At 40.9% G+C, this 17,469-nt stretch overlaps 1 protein-coding gene across 5 annotated transcripts in view; it reads left to right on the plus strand.

The window, feature by feature from the left end:
• LOC121278926 (DNA topoisomerase 1-like) overlaps positions 1–17,469 on the plus strand; it is a 141,930-nt gene that overhangs the window by 121,279 nt on the left and 3,182 nt on the right. For all 5 annotated transcript variants that reach the window (XM_041189482.1, XM_041189483.1, XM_041189484.1 and 2 more), the window contains 4 exons: positions 2,891–3,005; positions 13,999–14,126; positions 15,881–15,975; positions 16,796–16,945. In XM_041189482.1, the coding sequence (XP_041045416.1) occupies positions 2,891–3,005; positions 13,999–14,126; positions 15,881–15,975; positions 16,796–16,945 (488 nt within the window). The remainder of the gene's footprint in view (positions 1–2,890; positions 3,006–13,998; positions 14,127–15,880; positions 15,976–16,795; positions 16,946–17,469) is intronic.

The raw sequence follows: 17,469 nt of genomic DNA on the forward strand, positions 1-17,469 counted from the left end.
GCATCTCTGCATCCTCCTCACAGCTCAGCCTCCCACCCAGCTTTGTGTCGTCTGCAGATTTGGAGATATTACGTTTAGTTCCCTCATCTAAATCATTAATATATATTGTGAATAGCTGGGGTTCCAGCCCCGATCCCTACGGTACCCCACAAGTCACTGCCTGCCATTCGGAAAAAAGCCTGTTTATCCCTACTCTTTGTTTTCTGTTTGCCAACCAGTTTTCTATCCATCTCAATACACTACCCATGCGCTTTAACTTGACACGCTAACCTCTTATGTGGGGCTTCGTCAAAAGCCTTCTGAAAGCCCAAATAAACCGCATTCACTGGCTCCCCCTCATCAACTCTACTAGTTACATCCTCAAAAAATTCCAGTAGATTTGTCAAGCATGATTTCCCTTTCATAAATCCATGCTGACTGCCCGATTTTGCCACCGTTTTCCAAAGGCTCAGCTATTAAATCTCTCATAATGGACTCTAGAATTTTCCCCACTACCGATGTCAGGCTGACTGGACTATAATTCTGTTTTCTCTCTACCTCCCTTTTTAAATAGTGGGGTTACATTAGCTACCCTCCAATCTGTAGGAACTGTTCCGGAGCCTATAGAATCTTGGAAGATGACCAATGCATCCACTATTTCTAGGGCCACTTCCTTAATTACTCTGGGATGTAGATTATCAGGCCCTGGGGATTTATCAGCCTTCAATCTCATCAATTTCCCCAACACCATTTCCCTACTAATACTAATTTCTTTCAGTTCCTCCTTCTCACTAGACCCTGTGTTCCCCAACATTTCTGGTATGTTATTTGTGTCCTCCTTTGTGAAGACAGAACCAAAGTATGTATTTAGTTGGTCAGCCATTTCTTTGTTCCCCATTATAAATTCCCCTGTTCCTGACTGTAAGGGTCTAACATTTGTCTTCACCAATCTTTTTCTCTTCATATACCTATAGAAACTTTTACAGTCAGTTTTTATGTTCCCTGCAAGCTTACTCTTGTACTCTATTTTCCCCTTCTTAATCAATCCCTTGGCCCTCCTTTGATGAATTCTAAACTGCTGCCAATCCTCAGGTATGTTGTTTTCTTCTGGCCAATTTGTATGCTTCTTCCTTGGATCTAATACTATCTCTAATTTCCCTTGTAAGTCATGGTTTGGCCACTTTTCCTGTTTTACTTTAGCGCCAGACAAGAATAAACAATTGTTGCGCTCTTTGAATGTTTGCCATTGCCTATCCACTGTCACCCCTTTAAGTAATGTTTCCCAATCCATCATAGCCAACTGGCGCCTCATACCATCGTAGTTTATTAAGACTCAGGACCCACATTTCAGAATCAGCTACATCATTCTCCATCTTGATGAAGAACTCTATCATATTATGGTCGCTTATCCCCAAGGGGCCTCGCACAACCAGATTGCCAATTATTCCTTTCTCATTACACAATACCCAGTTTAGGATGGCCCGTTTTCTCGTTGGTTCCTCAAGGTATTGGTCCAGAAAAACATTCTCGTATACATTCCAGGAATTCCTCCTCTATGGTATTGTTGCTAATTTCATTTGTCCAACCTGTATTCATATTAAAATCACCCATAATTACAGATGTTTCTTTATTACAGGCATCTCTAATTTCCTGTTTAATGCCATTCCCAACAACACCACTAGAGTTTGGGGGTCTATATACATCCCCCACTAACGCTTTTTTCCCATTAGTGTTTCTCAGCTCTACCCATACAAATTCCACATCGTCGGAGCTAATATCTTTCCTCATTATTGCGTTAATTTCCTCTTTAACCGGGAATGCAACTCCACCACCTTTTCCTTTTTGTCTGTCCTTCCTAAATACTGAATGTTCAGTTCCCATCGCTGGTCACCCTGCAGCCATGTCTCCGTAATCCCGACTATATCATAGCTGTTTACATCTATTTGCGCAGTTAATTCATCCACTTTATTGCAAATGCTCTTCCTGTTAAGGCACAAAGCCTTAAGGCTTGACTTTTTAACATTACTTGTCCCGTTCCCACTATTTTTCACTGAGGCCCTGTTTGATTCTTGCCCTTGATTTCCCTGACTATCACTTTTCTTATTCCGCTCTCTGTCTTTTGTTCTTGTCTTTGATTCCCCTTCCTCTGACTCCTTGCATAGGTTCCCACCCCCCTGCCATTTTAGTTTAAACCCTTCCCAACCACTCTAGCAAATGTTTCCCCTAGGACATTAGTTCTGGTCCTGCCCGGGTATAACCCGTCCAGTTTGTACTGGTCCAACCTCCCCCAGAACTGGTCCCAATGTCCCAGGAATCTGAAACCCTCCCCTTCACACCATCTCTTCAGCCACGTATTCATCTGATATATCCTATTTCTACTCTGACTAGCATGTGGCACTGATAGTAGTCCTGAGATTACCATCCTTTGAGGTCCTACTTTTCAACTTACTTCCTAACTCCCTATATTCTGCTTTTAGGACCTCGTTCCTTTTTTTACCTATGTCGTTTGTACCAATGTGTACCACGACCACTGGCTGTTCATCCCTCTTCAGAATGTCCTGTAGCCACTCTGAGACATCCTTGACCCTGGCACCAGGGAGGCAACATACCATCCAAGAGTCTAGTTTGCGGCCACAGAAATGCCTATCTATTCCCCTTACAGTTGAATTCCCTATAAATATTGCATCCTCTCCTGTGCAGCAGAGCCAACCGCAGTGCAACAGGTCTGCAGCATCTGTGGAGAGAGGAACATTTTGAGTCCGTATGACTCTTCTTCAGATTTCCAGCATCAGCAGTATTCTGCTTTTAGCTGTGAGGAATCTGTAGAGATCTGCTTTTCCCACCAACAATAGACTATATTAGTCGTCTTTCTGGAGCTATGCAAGAGAACTAATGTATTGTCTCTTTATAGACCTCTGATCTGAACAAACACCTTCAGGAGTTAATGGAGGGACTCACTGCCAAAGTGTTTCGAACGTACAATGCCTCCATCACATTGCAAGAACAGTTGGCAGAATTAACTGACCGTAAGTGAACAGTTATTCTATCATTGAACTCTTGTTTGGCATATCTTGGTAGCACACTCATATCTGAGTCACTGGTTTCTGGCTTTGAGTTCTATTCCAGGACTTAAACACAAAAATCAAGGCAGATACTGTACTTTGTGATACTGTCTTTCAGATGGGACTTTAAACTGAGGCCCTATCTATCTACTTCGATGCTTGTAAAAGATTCCATGGTACTTTTCCAATAGCTCATAGTAGTGTGATATATCTGTGAGAACTCTGGAAATGTGCCATTATAGCCCATTTCCCATTGTAGGGCTTGAGCACAATAATCAAGCCTAACACTCTGGTACAGTACTGAGGGATTGCTACACTGTCTGAGGTGCTGTCTTTCAGATGAGACGTTAAACTGAGGCCCATCTGTTCTTTGAATTGGACGTAAAAGAACCTAGGGCACTATTTTGAAGAAGTACAGGGCAGTTATCCCCAGTGTCCTGGCCCATATTTATCCTTCAGTCGACATCACAAAAAAAAACATGTCAATATCACCTTGCAGTTGTGTGAATTTGTGAAAATTGGCTGTGTTTCCTTTACTGCAAAGGTGGCTACATTTCTGTTGTGAAATGGCAGGTGATAATTGCCGGGCTGACCAAATCCCAAAGGGAAACTTGGTCAAGCTATCACAACGATTTGCAATTTGTATTTATTATGAGAAGGCTGACATTATTGGAGCTCCCAGGACTGAGATCAGTAGATTTTTGTTGGCACCTCAAAGTATGCAGTTTTGGTCTCCTTATTTAAGGAAAGATATAAATGCATTCATTCACGGTTGGGCCTAGGACACTACCCTGAGGAACTGGGACTATGATGATGTCCTCAACAGCCACAACCATCTTCCTTGTATTAGGCTCAAAGGAGGTTACTAGATTGATACCTGAAATGAGTGGGTTGTCTTATGAGGAAAGGTTGGACAGACTGGGCTGGTTTCCACTGGAGTTTAGAAGAGTGAGGGGTAATTTGATTGAAGCATACAAAATCCTGAATGACCATGACAAGGTGGACGTCGATAGGATGTTCCCTCTTGTGGGTGAATCCAGAATTAGGGGGCACTGTTTTAAAATTAGGGGTCACCCTTTTAGGACAGAGATGAGGAGAAATTTTTTTCTGAGGGTTTTGCAGCTTTGGAATTCTGTCTCAGAAGGTGGTCGAAATGGGGCCATTGAATATTTTTAAGGCAGAGGTAGATATCCCTTATTAAGCAAGGGAATTGAAGGTTATTGGGGTTAGATGGGAATGTGGGAATCGAAACACAAGTTCAGCCATAACCTTATCGAATGGCTTGGTGAGTTGCTGCAATGTATCTTATAGAAGGCCATTCAAGGTTGAGTCTGAGGAACTCCAGCAGTGATGTTCTGGGACTATAACAGCAGCCACAGCCATCCTCCTTTTGTGTTAGGTATGACTCCAATTAGTAAAGAGTTTCCCCCCTGATTTCCATTGAGTCCAGTTTTGCAAGGGCTCCTTGGTGCCACACTCAGTCAAATACTGCCTTGGTGTCAAAGACAGTTAGTCTCACCTCACCTCTGTTCAGCTCTTTTTTTCCATGTTTGAACCAAGGCACGTAAGGAGGTCAGAAGCTGAGTGACCCTGGCAGAACCCAAACTGAGCATCAGCAGGCAGGTTATTACTGAGCAAGCACCGCTTCATAATACTGTTGACAACCTCTTTCATCACTTTGCTGATGATCGAGAATACCCTGATGGGGTGATACTTGGCCAGGTTGGATTTGTCCTGCTTTGTCACAGAATCTCAGAATTGTTAAGGCGCAGAAGGAGGCCATTCAGCCCATGTCTGCATCGACTCTCCAAATGAGCATTATGACTCTCTGCCGTTTTCCTGCCTTTTCCCTGTACCCTTGCACATTGTCTCAATTTGAATAACCATCAAATGCCCTCTGGAATGCATCAATTGAACCTGCCTCCACCGTACTTCCAGGCAGTGCATTCCAGGCTCCAACCACTCGCTGTGTGGAAAAAGCTTTTCCTTGCATCACATTTGCTTCTTTTGCAAATCACTTTAAATCTGTGCCCCCTCATTCTCGACCCGTTTATAAGCAGGAACAGTTTCTCCCTAAATACCCTATCCAGCCCCCTCATGATTTTGAACATCTCTATCAAAGCTCCTCTTGGCCTTCTCTCCAAGAAAAACAGTCCCAACTCCTCCTATCTATTTCCACTGAAGTTTCTCATCCCTGGAACCATTCTTATAAACCTCTTCTGCACTCTCTCCAGTGCGTTCACATCCTTCCTGTGTGGTGCCCAGAATTGTATACGATACTTCATCTGAGGTTTAACTAGTGTCTTATATAAGTTCAGCATAACCTCCTTGCTCGTCTACTCTATGGCCCTATTAATAAAGCCCAGGTTACTGTATGCTCTCTCCACCTGTCCTACCACCTTCAAATGATATATGCACAAATACATCCAGGTCCCTCTGTGACTGCACCCACTTAAGAATTGTACCCCTTATTTTATATTGCCTCTCCATGTTCTTCCTACCAGAATGCATTATCTCACACTTCTGCATTGAACTTCATCTGCCACCTATCTGTGCAGTCCACCAACTTGTCTATTCCTTTTGAAGTTCTACACTATACTCATAGTTTACAATGCTTCCAAGTTTCATATAATCTGCAAACTTTGAAATTGTTCCCTGCATACCAAGATATAGACCATTAATATATGAAAGGAAAAGCAAGGGTCCCAGTACTGATCCCTGGGGAACTCTATTCCTCCAGCCCAAAAAATATCCATTATCCATTACCTGCTCTTTTCTATTACCCAGCCAATTTTGTATCCACATTGCTGTTGTCCCTTTTGTTCCATGAGCTACAACTTTTCTCGCAAGCCTGTTGTGTGGCACTTTATCAAATGCCTTTTGGAAGTCCATGTACACCACATCAACAGCATTACTCTCATCAACCCTCTCCATTACATATTCAAAAAACCCCAGTAAGTTAGTTGAAACATGATTTCCCCTTTAGAAATCCATACTAGCTCATTTTTTCCATGTGACTATTAATTCTATCCCAAATAATTATTTTTAGAAGCATCCCCACCACTGAAATTAAACTGGTTCTGTAATTGCTGGACCTTATCGTTTTTTTGAACAAGAGCCTGGTGCAGCTCCTGGCATGCGTTCCTACACTCTTCATTGAACCAGGGTTGATACCCCAGCTTGGTGGTAATGGTACAGTGCCTATGCCAGGCATGAGGTTACAGATTGTGGTTGAATCCATTCTGCTGCTGCTGAGGGCTCACAGTGCCGCATGGATGTTGTTGGGAAATAGAGATGGTTTAAATAAGTTATATTGGTATTTGAGTGTTAGGAATGAGTTTTAGCTTTGGTGTTTAAATTTGATTTGTATTTCTGTATCTGTGTGTTGGGAAAAGTCAAATTGAGTTTTAGTTTCACTTTAAAAGGGTGCTTGCATTTCTAATGAGAAGTTTTATGACTTAAGCTAAGGTAAACAAACAAGGGTAGAAGAATTAGGCTGTTGCCTAGCCACAGGGATCCAGAGAGGCAGGTCCCTCCCACAGAGACACAGAAAAATTAAAGAAACAACAGTTTTAAGTTTCAGTTTGAAGCTAAGACCCCAGAGAGACTGGGCACTGGGAGAGGGTGCTGCAGATTTCCCAAAAGAATCAAAAGGTTCCAAAGCCAAAGGAGTGAGACAGAAACAGGGGAAAGTCCAAAGAGACCTTCTAGCCAAAGGATGGACAGGAACCTGGAAAAGTTCCTCATAGAGTCATAGAGGTCTGCAGCATAGATAAAGGCCCTTCGGCCCATAGAGTCTGCACCTGTCAAACAAGTACCTAACTATTCTAATCCCATGTTCCAGCACTAGGCCCATAGTCTTGTATGCCATGGCATCACAAGTACACATCCAAATATGTCTTATATGTTATGGGGGTTTCTGCCTCAAATTCACTTAATGGGAAAGGGTGGTAAAGAGTGAGGGGCAGATAAAGGCTCCAAACTTCAAGTTTAAAGCTTCAAGCTGCAGAATGTAGATTACAAGGAACAGCTTACAAGAGGCAGGAGGTTCCAAAGAGGCAACTGAAGGTCTGGAACCCTTTGCTATGGGCAAGTGAAGCAGTGGTACAGTTGACAGCTGAGTTGGTGGGAGAGAGTGCATGGAAATCAGCTTGAATGCACATGGTGACCCAGGGAAGAAGAACATCGGAAGGAGAGTTCGAAACCCTGGAGGTGAATCCTTTATGAAGGCGTCTCAGAGAGCGTGTCGGTTTGGGAGAAGATTCCAAAGCGAGGTCTGGGAGAGTGGAGATTAGAAACCCTTGTGAGAAAGACAGGGCTCGGTGAGGCCAGTTGGCTCAAGGTGTGACAAGAATCTGGGAGGAGTTGAGAGATCCACAGCATCTGGTTGAGGTGGCATCTGTCACTTGGTTTCAGAGTTGGTGTGTCTAACCACAGGGTGCATATTGGTTTACATGGACTGTGTATTTACTATGAACATTAAAGTAAAAGATATTTTTTGTAACTTGTATTATCCTTAAAGCTGCATATATCTGTAAAGATGTAGTTGTGGGTGAAGGAGTATTGTAATATAGTTAATTTTTTTTTGTTGAATAAATGTTTTATTCTTTTGTTAAAAGTTCATTAGCTGACTCCAGTAACTCTGTTCAGTAACCCCTCTCCACATATCTAAACAAACAAGATCTGTCGAGTTGGGTTCCACTCTGGGATCAGGCTTGTTCAGAGGTGACCTCAGCTGGGGATTGTAACAAAGTAGGGGCTCTTCCGGCATTTGAAACGCGGATAGTGGGTGGTTGGATGCGGAATAATAATTGGTTCGGGATTATCATTATAAAGTGGGATTGGAGATCCTTGAACATTGATGGGAGTTGTGAATCCTTTTAACAAGTACATGGAAGTAAGGAGGTACTGGACGTAGGAACTGAAGTTGCTGTGAGATATATTATACAGTTTGGAAATGAAATTTCTTTGCAGGTTGCTAAGACTTTTTTACAGATGGAAAATGTAACTCTGACTGGTTTACAGAAATTAACCATGGGTAAACAAATGGAATTGGCAGATAAGCTGGAGTTACAATTACCTGAAAGGGCAAAGAAAATGGACATAGTTGAGATAATAGCACAGCATTTAAAACTGGAAGGGATAACAGAGAGACCATGTTCTCCATGGGGTGAGTCAACTGAGTTAGCTAAGATCCAGTTGCAAATGAAGTAACTTGAACATGAAAAGGAACTGAAAATTTGAATTAGAAGCGAAAGAAAAATAATTGGAATTTAAAAGGCTAGAGGGAAAAGGAAGGAGAAAGAGCATTTTAAAGGGAGCAAGCAGAAAGGCAGAAAGGAAGCTGGAACTGGAATTTCAGGCAAGGGAGAAGGGTAAAGAAAGAGAGGCAAGGACAAGAGAGAAGGAATGAGAAGGGGAATACCAGCTTAGAAGGCTGAAAGTTAAAAGGAGATCTCACTTGCTGAGGAAAGTTCTGATGATGAAAAAACTTCCAACCAAAACCTAGTGGTGAGAGGTTTTAAGTTTGTGCAAGCTCAAGTATGTAGCTCTTAAGGAAATAATTCTCCTGGAAGAATTAAAAAAATAATTTCCTCTTGTAGTTGGAATCCATGTTGAAGATCAGAAGGGTAAAGCAGCTAGACAAGCAGCGGAGATGGCTGACTATTATGAACTGTTCCATAAATCTAAAGCCTTTTTCTGTCATCCCCATAAACCCGAGAAGGATAGAAGATGGGAAGGTGAAACAAGGCAGGTAGCCAGGGAAGAGAAGGGACAGTTGGGAATTCTCAGGAAATTTCTCCTCAGATGAGAAAAGAAGGCACCGATGGTGGAAGTGACATTCAAAAGCCTAAGTGTTTTCATTGTAACAAGGTGGGACATCTTGGGGCAGATTAAATGGTAGCCCTATTGCAGTAATAAGAATGCCAAAGGAATCCTCGGGAATGGTAGCACCAGAAAATGAAATGGCTGTTAAAACTGTAGCAGTAGTACAAGTGAAATGTGTTCCCTCAGAACATACAGGAAAAGGGAATATGGCTCAGGGTAGTTCAAAGAATTCTTCTTTGATTACTGATTAAGGAAGTCAGATTATCAGAGGTTCTATATGTTTTGTGTCAAAGGGAAAAGTGTCCTCTGTTCCAAACAGATTAAAATTTTAAGATACAGAGGCAGATCAATCATTGATGGTGGTTGATGATGCAATCTGTGTTCCAGGTAGTTTTAGGAAAGAAAAAGTATTGACAAGGGATATTAATGGAATTTATAAACCTGTTTCTTGTAAAGTTAACTTACAAAGTCACTTTGTAAATGGAATTTTAAAGTGGGAATTATTCCTAAATCACATATTGGAGGGGTAGATTTTACTCTGGGTAATGATTTGGCTAGTGGAGACAGCAATGTGGCAACTTCAGAAAACTACTGTGGCTAAAAATGAAACACTTATTGCACATAAGCAATTGAAGCACCTGATTAATGTAGAAAATCAAACTTTCATGTATGAAAGAGGAGTTTGCTAATTAAAGTAGAGAATTGGTGAGAACAATTGAGAACCAGTCACAGAAAGTGGAACACTTCACTGATGACTTGAAATGTTTAAATGATAAGCTTGTAGAAACAAACTTAACAAAGATCAATCTTCAGTTAAAACTTGATGAACTTCAAACATTAGTAGTTGCTCTGAAATATCGGGGAAAATGCCTTGAACAAAAAAAGAAATTGTTGTTAAATCAAAATAATTGGTTGAAGGCAGAATTAGAAACCAAAATTAACAACTATTAGAACTTCATCATGGAAAGAGTAATGAGATTTTCGAACTTCAGTGAAAACTGGAGAAGATAATGGGGAAGATGTGTGGTATGGAGTGTCACAGTTCCACAGTTCCTGTGAATAAAAATTTCTTGCTGAGTTGTTGAGCCTGTTGAGCAAAGAACTTAACCAAGTAATGTTGCTGATATATCAACTTCAGTAATGGACAATACGAAAGCAACTAATACCTGCAAAACTGGAAATTAAGAATTGCCAACAAAAAGGACAAAGTACAAGATGACTCTTCCAAATCAATACCAGAAAGACGGATTTACAAGTGATTGCTGGTGCTAATATACAAAATACAGCAGTTGGAATCCAAGCAAGTGGATAGGTTTCGAAAGACCATTCAAAACCTGGAGAGGAGTGGAATGACCTATTTTGTGGATTATGCAAAAGAATCGAAGGGTTGGAGCGGACTACGAAAATCTACCGGGAGAGTATAATTGACATTGCTCAAAAAGAAGTGGAAAAGACCTGTTCGAAATGGGATCTGGAGAAACAGCAATATCAGAAAAAGTTTTAAGATCAAACCAATCAGGGATATGAAACCCTTTTGTGTAAACATAAAAAGCATCTCAATAACATCCTTGAAATGTCAAAAGGACATTTTGATCAGAGAAGAAATGAGATGTTAACTAACAAAAATGCCATTTTGACTTTATTAAATCGAAATGAGAATTTATTACATTTGAGTTTAGACGATGAGTTTGAGGGTGGAATTACACCTACAGCGAATGAAAAGGACGATTGGGCTAGAGACTTAAATGAGTTAAAGACTGGGAATAAGAAGAAAAAGAAACATAAAAGTTGAGTTATGATAATACTATGATGTGCAAATTCTGCTAATCTTGTTACATTTATTGACTTTGTTTAAGTATGTTCTTGTAATTATACAATAACATGTCTAATTGTGAAACAAAATGGAAAATTTATTTCTATAATAGATAGCTATTGTTAGAGGTTTATGATAAGTTTGTGTGAGGCAGATGTAAGACCTTCACTTGTGAAACTTTGTTTCTCCAAAGGGGAAGGTGTTAGGAAATATGGTTTAAGTAAGTTATGTTGGTATTTGAGTGTTAGGAATGAGTTTTAGCTATGGTGTTTGGGTTTGATTTGTTTTTCTGTGTCTGTGTTAAGAAAGGCCAAATTAAGTATCAGTTTCACTTTAAAAGAGCACTTGCATTTCTAATGAGGGGCTTTATGACTTAAGCTAAGGTAAACAAACAAGGGTAGAAAAATTAGGCTGTTGCCTAGCAACAGAGGCCCACAGAGGAAGGATCCTCCTACAGAGACACAGCAAAACTAAAGAAATAACCGTTTTTAAGTTTCAGTTGGAAGCCAAGTACCCAGAGAGACTAGGCATTGGGAGAGGGAATTCCCAAAAGAACTAAAAGTTCCAAGGCCAAAGAAGTGAGTCGGAAATGGGGGAAAGCCCAAATAAGACCTTCTAGTCAAGGGATAGACAGAAACCTGGAAAAGGTCCTGTTAAGTGAAGTTAAGAGTGAGGGGCAGAGAGAAACGCTTCAAGTTTAAAGCTTCAAGCTGCAGAATGCAGATTTAGAGCAAGAACAGCTTGCAAGAGGCAAGAAGGTCCAAAGAGACTCTTCAGCTAGACCTGTAACTCTTTGCTATGGGCATGAGAAGCAGTAGTACTGTAGACAGCTGAGCCAGTGAATTGGAGTGCATGGAAAACAGCTTGAATGCATGTGGTGACCCAGGGAAGAGGAACATCAGAAGGAGAGTTCAAAACCCTGGAGGTGAACCCTTTATGAAGGCACCTGAGAGAAAGCACTGGTTTTGGGAGAAGATTCCAAAGCAAGGTCTAGGAGAGTGGAGATTGGAAACTCTCGTGTGAAAGACAGAGTTCAGCAAGACCAGTTGGCTCTGTGTGACAAGCGTCTGGGGGAAGTTGAGGAGAGCTCCATAGTGTCTGGTTGAGGTGGCATCTGTCACTTGAGGCAGAATTTTTAGCTCGGCGTATGGGTGGGTGCCCGACCTGCTTGAGTGTTAAATAGCGCATGACGATGTCAGGCGAGCATCTTGCCATCATCCCTCACTTGTGCGATATTTTGGTTGGTGGGCGTGCACGAAAGTCAGAAGCATGTGCGCTGACAATTAAGAGGGCAATTAAGCCCATTAAAGTTCCAATTGCCCCCGATTTTTCATGGTCCATCCAACCAGATGGGCAAATTTGTCAGGCAGACTTTGTATTATTGATGAAACCTCATCCAAAGACTGGATGAGGTTTCTATTATTAAATTAAAAAATAAATAAAAATGCATAGACAGAATTTTCATCATTCAGGTGACTGATTTCTAAGGCATGGACGTTTTTTTTCTGGATTTTAAAATATTGCTTTTAAATTCTTCAGCTCCTTGAGGCAGCTCTCTGTCTTCCAGGAGCTTTCATTCCACGCCCACGTCAGCGCCTGCCCTCCTCCTGTTCCCACTCTGGCAGCGCTGGCTAGCCATTAATTGGCCAGCCGACGCGAAATCGTGGGCGGTGGTCTCTTCCCCAGCTGCTCCCAGGCCCTCCAAGCGTGTCCGCATGCCGACCTAAAAACCCTGCCCTTGGTTTCAGAGTGTGGTGTGTCTGACCACAGGGTGCCTATTGACTTACATGAAATGTGTATTTACTGTGAACATTAAAGTATAATGTAGGTTTTGTAACTTGTGTTATCCTTACAAATGTGTGTACACCTGTAAAGGTATAGTTATGGTTGAAGGAGTATTATAATATGATCCATCTCATGAATAAATGTTTTATCCTTTCGTTAAAAGTTCATTAGCTGACTCCACTGACTCTGTTCAGCAGCCCCTCTCCACATATCTAAAGAAATAAAAGTTACGATCTATCAAGCTGGGTTCCACTCTGGGATCAGGCTTGTTTAGAGGTAACCTCAGCTGGGGATCATAATGTCAGTTTTGAGCTGCTAGATCTGTTTGAAATCTATCCCATTTAGCTCGGTGGTAGTGCCACACAACACAATGGGCGATATCCTCAATGTGAAGACGGGATTTAGTCTTCAAAGAACTGTGCAGTGGTCACTCCTACCAGTACTGTCATGGACAGATGCATCTGCGACAGGTAGATTGGTGAGGATGAGAACAAGTAGGTTTTTCCTTGTTGCCTCCCTCACCACCTGCCACAGACCAGTCTAGCAGCTATGGCCTTTTGAACTTGGCCAGCCTGGTCACTAGTGGTGCTAGTTAGCCCCTCTTTGTGATGGACATTGAAGTTCTCTAACCAGAGTACATTCTGTGCCCTTGCCACCCTCTTCCAGCTGGTATTCATCATGGAGTACTGATTTATCAGCTGAGGGGGCAATATGGTAATCAGCAGGAAGTTTTCTTGCCCATGTTTGACTTAATGCCATGAGAATTCATGGGTGCAGAGTCAATGTTGAGAACTGCCTTCTGATTGTATAACACTGTGCTGCCGCCTCTGGGTCTGTCTTGTCGGTGGGACAGGACATATTCAGGGATGGTGATGGTGGTGTCTGGGACATTATCTGTTAAGGTATGATTCCATGAATATGACTGTCAGGCTATTGTTTGTCAAGTCTGTGGGACAGCTCTCCCAATTTTTAAACAATCCCCCAGATGTTAATAACTAGGACTTTGCAGGGTCGACAGGGCTGGGTTTGCTGTTATTGTTTTCTGTGCCTAGGTCGATGCCAGGTGATGTGTCCAGTTTTATCCCTTTTCACAGACTTCGTAGTGGTTAGATGCAACTAACTGTCTTTCTAGGCAATTTCAGCGAATGTGTAAGACTCAACTGCATTTCTGAGTCTGGAGTCATATTAAGGCTGATTTTCTTCCCTAAAAGGCATTAGTGAACCAGATGGTACAATAGGGCTTCATGCTCACTATTACCAAGACTAGCTTTTTTAATTCCAGATTTATGAATTGATTTTAGATTCCACCATGGTGGGTTTTGAACCCATTCGCTTGGGCCTCTGGATTACTGGTCCAGTGACATTACATCATTGCCTCCCCTGCTTAAGTGACTGAATAACCTAATGCTATGATTTATGATTCTTGAAAAAAGTTAGTGCTATGTAATTCTTTTCTGAAACCTTACCTGAAAAAATAATTTACAATGATTCAATTATTTGATCAGTGACCTTGTTTACTTTTCTTCATAGCTGAAGAAAGCATCGCAGAAAAGATCTTGTCCTATAACCGAGCTAACAGAGCAGTGGCCGTTCTCTGCAACCACCAGAGGACACCCCCGAAAACCTTTGAGAAATCCATGAAAAACATTCAGTCCAAGGTAGATTTCTTGATGACCTGAGCATAAAATGCATATTGGAATAGACACAAAAAAACTCATTACATTGCTGTGGATTGGACAAGCCCAAAGTGGATATTGTGTTTCTTATATTTCATAATAAGAACAGGGTATTACAACAAGCAGATTATTTTTTTGATGGATCCTCTGTCCTTTCTACGCAGCTTTTCACAGTATCTCAACTCTTTCTCTAGCAACATTTGAATTTGTGTTGGAAATCCACTTGTATCATCTGACTGAAAGGCCTTCGGATAACTTGTCCCACTGACTTTTTCTGGGAGCATTCCGCTGAACTGCCCTACGTGTTCTAACTTACTAACTTGTTAACTTTTATTCAAAGCCTTCATTATAGTGAACAGTTTGCCTAAATTACTTTTGCCAATTCCCTTGACTAATTTTAAAAACCTTCAGTTAGGTCATCTCTTAATCGAGCAAGATGATGCTTTCAATCACTTTGAGGTAGTTATGCCATAGCCTAGAGCCACTTGTAGTCTACCTCCTTACACCTGTTATTCTTAGCAAACTTGTTACTCTGTTTGTTTGGCACGACTTTACAGGCTATACAGCATAAGAGAAAGAAATATGTTGAAAAGTTTGAAGTATGCAGTGAAAAAAATAAAGTCACGGATATGTCCGTTTCCTGAAGTAGTTGAGAGTAACCTTCTAATGCAGCTCTTCTCAATGTATCTAGGGGACTCTAGTATCCATAATAATCTTTGCCTGGCTATATTTGTCTTTTAAAAAAGAAGTCTTAAAACCTTGCAGGACAAACCATTTGGCTCATTGTGCCTCTGTTAGTTCTTTGAAAGAGCTGACTCATTAGTCGCATTCTTTATCCTTTCCTCATAGCCCTTCAAATTTTTCCTTTTCATGTACATATCCAATTTTCTTTTAAATTACTATTAAATCTGCTTCCAACACACTTTTTCAGGGACAGTATTCAAAATCATAACTCGCTACATTGATTTATTTTAAATTCTTTTTCTTCCTTCTGATTCCTTTGCCAATTATCTTAAATCAATATCCTCCAGTTATCAACATAAAACAAGTTTGTGAATTTAAAATAAAAGCAAAATACTGCAGATGCTGGAAATTTGAAACAAAGTGCTGGAAATACTCAGGGCAGCATCTGTGGAGAGAGAAACAGTTACCATTTTGAGTCAAATATGACTCTTCTAAAAGTTGGCTCCAGATAGTGATGAAAGAAGTTTAAAAATGAACACAATTAGTACTAAAGGCACATTAAATTGGTTGAAACATGCTTTACCCATTAACTGAATATTTTTAGATACTGTATCACAATGCTAAATGCAATTTGATACAGCATAGAAATGTAGAGGTTCACGACCTAATGGTTGTGATGAGGAACTACAGTGGAGTTCAGTTCCAGTTCTGATTGCCAGTGTTTGCATAGCAGCAGAATGCTATAGCCTACTTCAGTGCCACTGAGCTAGGAATCCGACACTGACTGCTACCCAGTGCATCCACATAAAATCAAGTGAGGATTTAATTGAGGCCGCCATTGTCAATTGACAGCTGTTTAGGCTCACGCTTGAGAAATGTCCAGTTGTGTGAGTAACTAAATGTAAGCCTTGGTCAGGAAGAGGAAAGGGGAACTACCTGTGTTATCCCTTTTTTGAGAGATAAATGCACTGATTATATTTGGGATGGTAGTCTGTAAATGCAACAGTAAACAAATGAGCTGTGATTTAGAGTTCTTAATTTTCTATTGGCAGATTGAAGCCAAAAAGGAACAACTTGCAGTGGCTAAGAAAGATCTGAAAAATGCCAAGGTGGATTACAAAGTGAAAAAAGACGAAAAATCAAAACAGTAAGTATTTCTTGAGCAGGACCACGTAAGTTTATTAAACAACCTCTTGAATGCCATTGCTTCACCAATGGGATGGAATAAAATGTTAATCTCAATTTTAGTTTAACTTGAAGAAAAGAAGTATCTAATTTTACAGTATTCACCTACTCTGTATTTACTCTCCTGTTTTATTCATTTGGTAGAAGCTGTGCACACACCAGTGGGCTAGGAATAGGAGGAAGCTATTCAGCTTTCTCAAGCCAGATTTGCCGTTCAGTGATTCATGGCTGATCTATTATCTTAACAACATTCACCTGCCTTGCTTCCATAGCCCTTAACATTCTTTAACAAAAATCCATCAATCTCAGTTTTGGTGTTTTCAATTGGCATAGCTGCATAGCTATTTGGAGGAGCGAGTTCCAAATTTCCACTACCTTCTATGTAAAGGAGTGTTTTCTGCCATCACCCCTGAATGGCCTAACACTAATTCTAAGATTATGCCACCTTGTCTGGATTACCCCACCAGAGAAGATAATTTATCTACCATACAAGCTGTCAAAAGATGTCTAGTGAAAACCAGCCAGTTGATGATGGCCATGTGGCAGGATAATGAAGAGCAGCCAAAATAGCTGTGCACCCTAGCATCAGTCAGGAGAATAAATGTTTTGGATAGGAGTGAAAGCTTGGCCTGGAAGTGAGTCAACTTAAATTTGCTATTACTTCCCAAAGAAATGTGAAATGACCTGCTTGCCCTGTTGGGGTAAGAAGACTAGGAATAAAGAATAACTCGTGTTTAAAAGACCCTGTTCTAAAAGGAATCTCATGAAGCTTCTTTCTGTAGGTTGGTGGAGAAGAAGAAAAAACTATTACAGAGGCTGGAAGAACAACTAATGAAGCTGGAAGTTCAAGCAACAGATAGAGAGGAGAACAAGCAGATTGCATTGGGCACATCCAAACTCAACTATCTTGATCCCAGAATCACCGTTGCTTGGTCAGTAAGCACCAGACAAAATTGTATGGCATACAGCGCTACCTGAACTTTTGCATTGTGACATGGCATTGATGTAATTTGATATCCTGAATAACCTAAACCACATGAAACAATGTTGGTCGAGCCTGACAGTTATGTGCCAAGCAGTTGGAATTGAAGGCAATGTTTTGATATTTTACTATTGTTGCACCACCAAGTTTAGTTTGAGGTGTATGGAACTCTTCTAGGGTATAAACTGGAGACCAGAATCTGATTTCTGCCCTGACATAGTTTCTCCCCTCACCTTTAACTTGTTCCCTCTCCTCTTCACATATTGATTGACTGGTATATTTCCAATGTTTTTTTTTCAAAATGACTTTTTAAAAATATTTCTAATGAGTCTCTTTGAGATCTTTTCTTTCTCCCGCACCCTTGAAACATCAGCATTCAGGCCCTGATCCTACCCTTTGACTATTTCTCATCTTATCTGGTTTGCAATTTGAAGATGTCAACCCATGTCACTGTATCACCTTTTGCATAGACTA

Source organism: Carcharodon carcharias, chromosome 6 (assembly GCF_017639515.1).
Source record: "Carcharodon carcharias isolate sCarCar2 chromosome 6, sCarCar2.pri, whole genome shotgun sequence".
NCBI lineage: Eukaryota > Metazoa > Chordata > Chondrichthyes > Lamniformes > Lamnidae > Carcharodon > Carcharodon carcharias.